Source organism: Aptenodytes forsteri, unplaced genomic scaffold (assembly GCF_000699145.1).
Source record: "Aptenodytes forsteri isolate BGI_AS27 unplaced genomic scaffold, ASM69914v1 Scaffold212, whole genome shotgun sequence".
NCBI classification, from domain to species: domain Eukaryota; kingdom Metazoa; phylum Chordata; class Aves; order Sphenisciformes; family Spheniscidae; genus Aptenodytes; species Aptenodytes forsteri.
The window spans coordinates 3,089,177-3,100,967 of record NW_008795487.1 but is presented as its reverse complement, the minus strand read 5'-3'; the positions used below and the strand labels follow the sequence as shown (position 1 = coordinate 3,100,967).

The following is an 11,791-nucleotide window of genomic DNA, read 5'->3' as shown; positions in this document are numbered from 1 at the left end:
GACTGAACGATTAGAGCCATTTTTCATAGCAAATTCTACAAGATCCCCCAAAACTTTTACAGATCATTTGACATCTGCACGCACCTACTTTTCACCGGTAAAGTTACCTCTTCGCTTTACAAGTCCCTTCAGACTTCAGATACTAGCAGCTCCATGGTACTGAGCAACCTGAGACCAGTCTCATATATAAACCGAACCTGCACCATTTGCTTCACACTAGAAATCAATGCAAACAGATCTTTCGCATCATGGGCCAACTGCTTCAACCTCACAGCTGGACAGCAATGGGATAAATGCTGGGTGTTGAGCTCACCCTCCAAAAAATGGAAAAACCACTGTTGTGTTTTTCAGTGGGGCTGCCCAGGTGCCCAAGTCCAAGTGAGGGTTTTGAGCTGGCACCCTTCGTCTGGTAAGGGTCCTGGCACAGCCTGGATTAGTTGGCTATGCCTGAGTTAGGACTCTCAGATACCCACTCTTTGTTATATCCTACTGGCAAGACTGCATGCCTCTCTGCTTAGCACATAGCCTGTTTGAAATCTTTTTGTCAAGCACAGGAAGACGTATGTGCACAGCTCTCTGCAGGGATGTTAAGCCACCTTCTGAGATTAACCTGAAGAATTTCGTTCATGCTTGACTTAAAAATTGATTTAAAAACATGCCCTAAAACCAGCATTTTGCCGTCTGTCACTGTGCCAAACTATTGTGCACATAGAAACAACGTCATAAATTAATTTTGAAATTAATTATCCTTGAAAATACGTGATTAAGAAAGCAAGTACTCTTCCTGGTTTTATTTTCATAATTGAAGCATAGACATTAACAGTTCTTTCTCAAAGCAAAAATATCTGCAATCAGACTAATTATCAAAAAGTGGAAAGTACATATTTTGTTGCTTCTAAAAGGAATTGAAAGGATTCGTTCTATACTCACAAAAATGATCTCAGGACAGTACAGTATTCTCCATTCACTAACATTTATATTTTTTTTTATAATGTTAATTTTCTTTAAAGATGGAGAACGTAATCATACACTCAAATGTGCATTAAATATATGTTTAACTATATTTATTGAAAATCTAATTCCAAGTAGTCATATGGATTTCAGTTACACTAAGCATAACACTAGATAACGCACAGCACAATCACGCTAGAATTTAGTCCATAAAAATTAAAATGTAATTGCAGACAAAGAATCCACTCTTAGGCACTTTGCCATCATATTTCTTAGTGGCTTTAGTTAAAGACGACAGTATCTCTTAAACCTGCTGAGGGGACTTACAAAGGGCTTGAGGAGTTAGGAAACAAGGGCTAAGTAGTCTCTTGTAACAGAGGTAGAACTGGCTGGATAAATTCCATCTTATGATAGCTTCTCAGGTATTGAAGTTCTGTTTTTGCTTCAGTGCGTGATAGTACTGACTTCTCTATTCTTCAGAAAAACACATGAGATTTTCAGTTTGAGAAAACAATGCAGAACAAGCCTGCAGGCATTAATGAGGAGATGGAGGAGTTAGTTTCAAGTCCTTCTCTTGAGTAAGAGCAGAATCATTTTTACCAGAGCTCCACGAATCATGTAGCAGGGACCTGCAGGTACATCTACCCAGCGTCTCTTGGATTTCTGTCTCTTGAATGATTTTGACAAAACAATATGTTACAACACAATTACACCTATACAAAAATGTTTTGACTAACTCTAATTACAGAAGTCATGAAACACCTAGATGCAGAGATACAGCCATGAAAACAGGCAAAACGGTTACTTGAACCCACGTCTTTCTCACATTCTTAGTGTTGATTACGGAGCAAAAGATAGCAACCATGAGGATAGATAGGCCTGATTCCCATGAACATTCAGGATCACTGTATGTAATAAAAAGCTCATAAGAAATGTTTTAAAATTTTTCCACTTTAAACCCCTTTTAAAGTCCAGAGTGGCATAAAATGTAGACAGCAAAAAAAGCTAAAATCCTCTATTCTCCTGCTAGATGGGAATATTCCAGCAAAAGTTTTTAGTGGTAAACACTTCATGTCTGAAGACAGCAGTCTGCAAATTTTACCCACAAGTGGTTTCTTGCTGATATTCAAGAGACATTTTCTTTCTCTTTGTTCATTCAAGTAAATATAATTTCACATCTTATAGAATGCAAAATAAATAATTTGCCCTTCTCCTTGATATAGAATGGATTTCTAATCCTTCTGCCTTCTTAATTTCTTCATTTTTCAGTGTCAGATTTATCTTCAGTGTCTGATTGTGGAATCCTGATGGACACAGAATTAAAATACCTGTGTCCCTAGCAAGAGGTATAACAAGGAGAAGGTCAGGAAAGGAACTAATATCTGCATGCAGTCAGAGGACATTAAATGATCTTGCTCGTCTGTAAGATGGAATTGGCCAGAACCACATATATCAAATATGCAGTACACCTACCTGTGCTGATCTGCTCTGGGTTCCTATGGGTCTTGACCTGGTCTTGACCTGTGGTGTTAGTTCCTTGTTTCTTACAGTAAACATCTGACAGTTTACACACAAGGTCCATGTGGTATTAGTTCCCAAGTAGTTTTCCTTAGCAGGAAAACCTTAGCATGTATTATGTGGGGAAGTTGGCTTCAAGGTATAGGCCCTAGGCATTGAATACACGTGAACCAGTCTATACATTTTGGCCCAGGGACCATGGGGTGCTCTCTGGTGTTGCTGTGCATGCTTTCATTTTTTCATTTTGCTATTTTGAAATACTAATTTCAACCTCTCTAAGTTATTTTACTCTGTTTCCTTGCATTTTAGATATTCTTGTGTCTTCTTATTTTATGATCATCTGAGTCTATTGCATACATATCTTTGAAATACTGATTGCCTACCAATGTCAAGGGATACTTTTCATACTCACTGCTGAAATCATATTCTCTGTCAATGTCCTGGTCAGGTTGGAAAGATGCCATCAACACCACAATAATCAATTTCAACAATGAGAAGATGCAGATCACATGGGCAGCAAGAAAACTATTTCCCAGTGAGAATGTGTCATTTTCTTATACGTGAGTATAAGACTATATATACATATATATACACACACAATGCCTATTCTTCCCTTCTTAAAGGATTTACTTTGGGAGGCTGAAATACCTAAGTCCATTTGAGTCTTCTGTGAACTGTACCTGAAAATGCTTTTAACATTTGTTAATCATCCAGCATTAAACCTGTTTATATTCACAACCTGCTACAGAAGCGTACAAATTAATAAGCCTGCTGAATAGTCAGTCACAATAGACATTATATGACAGGTTTGTCCCTCTTCTGTCGTTGTGTTTTTTCCACATATGTGTGTGCATTTTCCTTATTAACTGACGTCATTAATGGCTAGGAGAAATTTAATGTTTTGGTTAAAGGCAGTCATAGCTGTCATTTTCCCTTTTCTTTCTGGGTGTTATATGTGAAACAACTTTTAGCAGTACAATCTTGGAAACAGGTTCATGAAAACATCTCTTTGAGCAAGTCATTCTCTTATTAGAAAACAACAACAACAACAACAACAACATGAAGGAAACTTGGTAATTTGAGACTGCATCAAAACCCAGGGCTGGAAAGTCAATGAGGTTTGGGTAATTAATTCCCTCACACCATTATGAAATTTGCCACTTCAAGAAATTCCATACACAGAATTCCCTTGGTAAGAGCATTTGAAAAAGAAAAAAAAAAAAAGAAAGAAATAAAAAGGAAAGAACAGTAACAAAAAGGAATTAACTTGTGTTAACTGGTAAGAGTGTTCCATTCACCAATATTATTTCATTTATAGATTTGATGAAGGCAAGCACAAAGTTTGGAAGCCATGTCCCACCTATTTATTGGATCAAGATTATAATTCTGGATGTCTTTTTAAGACAGATGGACCCACCCTTGCCATCTCTATCAGGAACAGCAATGGAAGTGAAGAGCTTTTTTCTAAAAGACTGAAATCTGATTTTTATAGTAAGTATGTAAAATCACAACTACTTTGGTAGTCCTAGTGTCTTCACTGATTCTCTAGTTGTCCTTAGTTTGAGAAGAAATCAGTTATATTGGTGTATAAAATGTTATTAGTGTGTGTGCCAAAACCAAACTATAGTTATTTCATGTTGAATTCCATCCCTTGCTGTCATCAGTAGTTACATAGGCCTGTGTACAGCTGCACAGGTAATCCCAACATGGGACAGTCAGATTTGTTCCAAAACACAGTTTCAAAATCAGAATGAAAATACTAAAATATATGGGTGTGCTTAGTCTAGTGCAGGCCTGCTCAGTATTCATATCAGGAAAATGAATAAAAGTTGATAGTTTCTTGTCTTAGTGCTGGCTGTGTGATCTTTCTTGTATTTTCAACCTTCCGTTCTTTTGCCATCTTCCATGGGATGCGAGGCAGCAAACTACTTCTCATCAAAGAGGCTGTCATAAAACCATCATCAGATGTCAGTAGAAATTTGTTGAGTGGCTCTGGTACAGTCTGACAGCGTAAAAGAGACATCCTCCTACTACTAGAGAGACGATGTTCCTGTTTTTATTAAATCCTTCTTGCTCCCAAATACATATTTTACATCTAGTGTGAGATTAATTTATCAAAATCTTCTGGAATTGCACATAGTTACATCATTTAAAGTGGAGGGATTTTTTCTGATAAAAATCACACAGAAAATATACAATGCAGAATTATCTGAAAAAAAAATATATATTCCAAATACATTATCAGCATTTATTAATAATGTTTTAGCAAAAGGCATTAAACAAAAACCTGTCAGGGCATCTAACTTTGAGAATACTTTTATATGTCATAATTTTACCAATATCTGGTATATTATGGAAAGCTGCAACCTGATCCTCGAATTTTGGTTATTAAACACCCACTGATAGTAAAATGAATTTCAAAAGGGTTAGGTAACAAAGCACAGATATCAAGGATCAGACTTAAGTCTTTAAATTAAGCAGGCAGAATTTTCATTATACAAAAAGGCAACTAGAAGGATTGCGAAAGCAGGTAACACTCTTCTCACTCCTTTATTTCCCACTACTGAAGACTAACCAGCTACGTAGATCAAACCATTGCACGCTCTTCGGACCATCTGAAAACATTCAGTTGTGCACAGGTAGACATCCAGTGCTTTTTGCAGATGCACCACCATATCCCACATAGCCTCCAGCAGCTGCACAAGTGTCTCTTGTAGGTTTTATGGTACTGAATTTTTCAGTCCCTTTCCAATAAAGGAGCCTCTTTCTTTCTCTTAATTGCAGGGAGTATGAGGAGACTGGAGTCCTTCCTTAAGTACTTGCAATAAGTTCCTGACATGAATTAGTATCTACCTTTGAATGTGGCACCTTGAATGCTGAGCAGTGTCATGGTGTCAAGCTCCATTTTGATGTTTAATAGGGAGCTCAGCTACAAAAGTGCATTCTCCAAGAAGAAAGTCCACCTTCTTCACTTACTACTCAGAGAAACATTGAGACAAGGAAGGAATAACAATAATTTTAACTGCCAATTACTTCTTTTTAAGACACTATAGCATAATTTGTTTCTCTTCCTCTTAGTAAAGCCCAATAGACCAGAAAATGTGACCTTCTTCTGGAAAGAGGACACCGTTACTGTAAGCTGTAATAAACCAGAGAGAGCTGTGAAGTGCTTGAGACTTGAGCTTCAATACAAAAGCAAGTTTGACAAAGACTGGCAAGTGAGTTGGACATGACGTTTTTAATCAACATTGGAAGGAGCTGGAAGTAGCATCTCCATAGAATGTAAAATAGAGTTGTTTTCAAATTGTTCTCCCATCCTGTATTTTCAAATATAGCTGGTAGCAGAAATCAGTTACATTTTTAGGATCTTGGATCCCTGCCATGCCAGAAAACATTTACTTTTTGAGTTCTATCTAATTGCCACCCAAAGAGCTGAGTACAATCTAAGGGAAAGGTTATACATTCAGAATAGAGGAGTTTTGGAAGACAAAAGCAGAAAGCAGAGTAGAGTTAAAAGAAGAGAGAAAAAGGGAGAAAAAAACATGACATAGAATGAAAGAAAAGAGATGACACAGGATTTTTATTTATTCTAAAGTTAGCTGTTAAGTATTTCTAAATATTATTTCATTGACTTAAACCTTTCCAGTCTCAAAAATAGATTGTAAATATTTTGTGGATCAAAGTGTCTTTGCATATTGTAAATATGCAACTGTAACATAGTGCACTATGTAATGATTGTCATGACCTTCAACTCAATATCAGACAATGAGGAATGGCTATGGATAGTGAAGAGTCAGTCAAGAAACAGAATTCCTCAAAACTCAGAGAAGTTAAAATGCAGTTCTGGGGTTTTGGGTTGGCCTATCACTTGCCCTAGCTGTGACCGTGACCGAGTGTAACATTCTGAAGCACTGTCTTGAAAACCAGAATTAACGATGATACGCCTTCCTTCTTAGTCCAGAACTTCTAAGTGTTGCAGTGTTGGAGAGCAAGGCTTTGATACAAGGAAATGCTATTCTTTCCGGGTCAGACTGAAGAGGCTAGTACCCTACTGCAACGTAGTTAATTACAGCAGTGACTGGGAAGCAGAAACATTTTGGATGAATGGCACATTATTAGGTAATGGCTGTGCTACATTCATATATTGTCTGAGTACAAATGGGGAAGGGGTGACTGCAAAAGGGGCTGGGAACATGTAGCAAATTAACGTTGCACTGTTGTGCTCCATCTTCTGTTATCAAAGAAAGTTCATGTGGATGTCTAATTGCCCATGTTTAACTCCTGTCTGCTTTGTTCCTCATGGCCCATAACACTATCAATTTATGCCATAATCAGCAAAGTTAAGAGTGTCCTTATTATTTGTCTTACAATAGTGTCTAGAGTCCATCAATGACAGCAATGTGATGCATGGGGGGGCGCGCATGTGTGTGTGTCCACATATGATATATGGACATGAAACTTGAACCCTAAGAAAATCCTTGATGCCCCATTTTTGAAGGCAGTTTGTTTTCAAAGTACATCCAGTTGAACTACAGGACCAGAGGTCATAGCAGTCTGATGCTCATATGTGCTGGATTGATCAAAACAGGGAGGATGAGGGAAAAGAGATAAAATGGAAGCAAAGTCAGTATCAGCACTGCTTTCCCACCAGACAGACACATTTAACTAAGTGCGATTGACTGTGGTTAGATCTTTGATGGAAACAGTATTTCTACTGGTTATCAAAACCAAAGAACAGATTTGCTGTAGTAAAGAAAAGACCGTACACCATCCCAACACATTCGTATCATATCAGCTAAGCATAAAATGCCACCCACTAGGCTTTATCAGAACTATGAGACACCCAAATGTCCAATGAACCCAGATGTGAGTTCTCTAAAATGCACTGGCCTATCAGCTCACCTGAAGAAAATCTGTATACACAAAGCTGGGATGACACCCTGGAGCATAGTTGTGTGTAGCCTGTGCACTAGTAGTAGCCACAGTGCTGACCTCCAGAGAAGCCTCCTCCACCATGCAGACTGTGAGCCTGCAACAATGTCCTCAGGTGTGGCTGACAAATGACCTCAAGAAAACACAGAGGACAACGTCTCCCTGTGCACCTCTGAGAGGCGAGCACAAAACAGCCCTACCTGGACCATTTGACCAGAGGCTGCTGGCAGGTAACTGCAAGGAAGGAAAGCACAGAGGGGACAGACTAATGGTTCAGTCACTCTGGGAGCCCCTGGATCAGAAGTGACATTGGCACAGCCCCTTCACTGGGGCAAGTGCTTCACTTCAGGACTTTAATGACTTGTTATTATTGACTCCAAATCTAACATCAGAGGAAGCCATGAACAAAGCTGTGCTCAAGAAATTTCATAGACTCTGCATAGCTTACTTGGGGATCGCAACTTTTCTTGTGGCTTTCTGGCAAGCTGAACAAAGCAGGCAGGTGGAACAGGCTGGACAGTTGCTCCTGCATGAATAATCATTTAGTATTTATAGTATTTATGTGGAGAGCAGAAGGTCAGTAATAGGAGGTAGAGTTTTGAGGTGACATTACAAAAGCTGCAGGCAAAACACTGAGAATGCCGAAAAGTGCACAAATGCATTAGTTTTATATACCTGATATAAAGGTATATATTATTATATATCTGTGTGCTAGACGATATCTTGCCACTAGTTACTTTCTGGGTATTGGCACTTGTGGTTTGCTGGCTTTTTGTTTGCTGGGATGGGGGCGATGTTGTTTGTTTGTTTGTTTGTTTTATCTTGGGAAATAAGACATTTAGGCTACATGTAAAATTGCACTTGCAGCTTTGGTGATTATACGTAGGTGTATGTAATACGCATCTTAGCACAAAGTTGCTGTATCACTGTCCATGTAATGTGATGAAGATGAGGAGAAATATTCGATTCATTCATAACGCCTCTACTCTGCCTGTAAGCCCACTCTTTTGTCCTGTACCAGGTCAATTTAGATAAATAAAAGCACAATTTTCTTTTGTTGCAAGGTGTGGGGAAGGATAGCTTTTCTTTTCAGTTTCAATTGAACAACTGAATTTGTCTTATTTGTTCTTAAACTTTTGGTTTTTTTTAAAGAAAAGTCAATGTTCTAGTGTGATTAGGAATATTTACTGTTAAAGCAAAAAATGTTTTTTTCACATACTTTTTTTGTGATTATTCCTAGATTCATGTGATGATGATACAAAATCTCAGTCAAACACAGTAATTTTTTTAAGTTGTTTTCTGGCAGTACTTCTAATGATACTTATCCTCTTGATTCTTCTGTGTAAATGGCAGAGGTAAGTATAATTTTATTGGTTACTATTAAATAAACATTTCATGAAAACAGAGCTATCATTTAGGATCAAGTCTTTTAGCACTCAAAATTCTTATCTGATAAATGAAGTCATCATGAAGATGTAGAAGTCAGTAGCTTAATTACTATTTGAGGGATAATGCATCCTGGCCTTCCAAACATCAAGGCTTTTAATTTTCAGAAACAGAACAATTCTGGCAAAAGACAATGTTTCAGGATAAAATTCTGTCTCTTCCACTTAATTTCTTCTTCCTTTTAGAAATCTAGTTAAATCCTGAGAAGCCAAGTATTTTGGCTACTTCTTCTGAACTGACATTCTTTTGTGCAACTTTCATCAGACTCAATGTCTGTTTGCAGTAGGCTGAAGTAAGCTTGAGTGCATTCAGCTTTAATAAGACTGTATCAATATTTGGATTTGCAGTTGAACGACTCTGTTCATATTTAGAATCTACACTTTAAAAAAAACCAAATGACCAAACAACAAATGAAACCTGCAAAGGCCCCAAATTTTGGCTTTTTCAGTGGGAAAAAAAAAGCCAAAAATGTAGTATTTCAGAAAATGAGCTGAAAGTATATGGGACTCTGATAACCTTTTTAGATCATAAGTTGAGTTTTTTCTCCTATAATTCTATGTTTCAAGTTTACGTTTGTGTTCACTAAGTCAGCCAGTACAGCTGGTTGTTGCACTATCTTCCCTGTCTAGGGGACTATAAAGCTCTGACTACTGCATGGAGTAGAATGGCACTTGCTGACTAGCTGGAAGTTTGTATAGAGTCCAGATTTTACTAGGATGGGGTTGGTTGAAAATCCAGGAGAAAAATCACTCTTAGCCTGACGGCGTTATCATACTCTTATAACTGCTTTTTGACTTTAGAACACATTTAAAAGAAATCAAGCCTAGAGTACTGTCATGTAAAATATATTTGTGGCTACAGAACTGTGCTGAAGTAGAATTTTGTATGAATGACTACACTATAACAAAACGTTGATTTGTATTTTCCTTTCCTCTTTGCAGGCTTCAAAAATCAGTCATGCCTGCTATACCGGATCCAAAATACGTATTTGTTGATCTCTTCAATGATCATAATGGAAACTTCCAGGTAAACATTCCCTTCCTAGCAAGGCTGTGAACTCTACAGTGTTGAGCTATTTGAAAGTAGCTACTGATACTTGCTTTGCACAGACATTACTACAAGCTCTCTCTGACCCAAGAGAAAAGCCCTTCCCCTCATGAAACATCACCACGAGGATCCACGGAGCAAATACCAGAGCTCATACAATCAGTGTAGTGCTACTTTGGCACTGTGAAAAGACACTTGCTGTAGAAAGAGAGAGAGAAATTGCTGGAGAAGAATTAAGGGGTGTCCAGAGGCACAATATCCAGTGAGATGCCATTGTGGTAGTTGCATCCATTCCTGCACACAATAGCTCAGGGAGCTTGCTTCAACCTGATCTTGCCCTTTATGTTTGTGAAGTGCTGTGAGACTTAGTACTGAGCCAGTGATGGCACTCATGCCTTTGGAGGCATCAATCACAGTAGGAAGCACCCTTTCTTAGCCACAGAGGTGTATGGTTGCTAAACCTCTAGACATGAAATGGCTGTCAAATGAATAGATCACAGGTTTTGCTTTTGTGTTCTTACTGCTTCTTGAGTCCATGACATCACATATGTGACGTATTTTTTCTGTATTAATTGGGCTGTCTTTATGTCAATTACTACTAAGTTTCCTCTGAGTGGAGACAGGTCAAATATTTACATTTTCAAACCCAATGACAATATCAAAGAGCAGTAATAACATTTCAGTGACAAACTGAAAACTTTCTATATATAAGATAGCTTTAAACTGAAACTGAAGAAGAAAGATAGAAATGTAAATTAATACTGAAGCTTTAACACAGAAATGCTATGTTGTGTAAATATCCATGTAAACTCAGTCTCAATTCAGATTAAGTCAGGGCTTGGGTCAAAGAATGCATGAGTCTATCAAGGAGGGAACACCAGGTATTTCACACATCCAAGGTTTTCTGAAGGCCCTGATTAAATACGAAGATGTACTTAATGTGGTCTCGATAATAAGTAGGAGTTTGTGTGCGCTTGTGGAATCCTGTCTGGTTTCCTGCAATCCTGCCTTTCTTCCATCCTGCTGTCTTATGTCCTGCTTGTCTATATTGCTTCCTTTTCATCTTCTCCATTGTGGCTTGTCCTGGAAAGATGCCATTACTAAAGGAATATCAGTGTCTGTACAGCCAGGTTTCTTTAAATTGATCTCTCAGTCCCTGCCAACATCAACACTTTCATTTTCCTAGGAATGGATAGACAAAACTGCTCACGCAATGGTACAAACCAAGCCAGAATATGAAGAGCCAGAGTGCATCATTGAGGCAGAAAGCCAGCAAGAAGACGAGAAGAATAGTGACAAACAGGGTTCTCAAGAAAAAATCTTCAGTTTTTCAAGAGCAGCTGAAAACAATGACTCCAAAGCAGCTCAGATAGCCTGCCTGATGCCAACATCCAACACTATAGCTTCTTTTGCTGGCTTCCAGATTTTAATGAACGATGATATGTATGTGATGTTATAAAATTTGCATAACGCAGAAGGTGTTAGGAAATGACATGAAAGTTCCTGATGAGTTTAGGGGAGTGGCTGAATAGAAAAGTTTGTCATGAGTAGACTCACATCAAGAAAGACACTAGGCTGTGTTATCTGGTTTCAGATCTGTTCTTTTCCAGCACTTATGACCATTTGGGCAGGCTCAGAGTTTGAAATAAACACCTGATAATTTATAGAGTTAGGGTTTGTTGTTCTAATTGGTGTTTATCTCTCAGACTAAACTGAGCTCCATTTTCCTGCTATGGACAGAAGAGAACAAGAGCTCCTCCATAACACGTTTGCAGAGCCGAGACTCAGTCCTTGCGCTTATAGAGTATGTAGAGCAGTGCAAACTACACTGTTATTCTTCCCAAATGAAGAGAGAAAATAAAGGGATTTTTCTGCTAGTGGTCTTTGACTCACAGAG

The 11,791-nt window shown here is 38.2% G+C and overlaps 1 protein-coding gene across 1 annotated transcript in view; it reads left to right on the top strand.

Moving 5' to 3' along the window:
- Window positions 1-11,353, top strand: part of CRLF2 (cytokine receptor-like factor 2) — a 17,851-nt gene extending 6,498 nt beyond the window's left edge. The window contains exons 2-8 of the mRNA XM_009281350.2: window positions 2,918-3,029; window positions 3,788-3,960; window positions 5,548-5,687; window positions 6,426-6,588; window positions 8,642-8,756; window positions 9,789-9,873; window positions 11,081-11,353. Coding sequence (XP_009279625.1) covers window positions 2,918-3,029; window positions 3,788-3,960; window positions 5,548-5,687; window positions 6,426-6,588; window positions 8,642-8,756; window positions 9,789-9,873; window positions 11,081-11,353 — 1,061 coding nt within the window. The remainder of the gene's footprint in view (window positions 1-2,917; window positions 3,030-3,787; window positions 3,961-5,547; window positions 5,688-6,425; window positions 6,589-8,641; window positions 8,757-9,788; window positions 9,874-11,080) is intronic.
- Window positions 11,354-11,791: the final 438 nt, after the last annotated feature.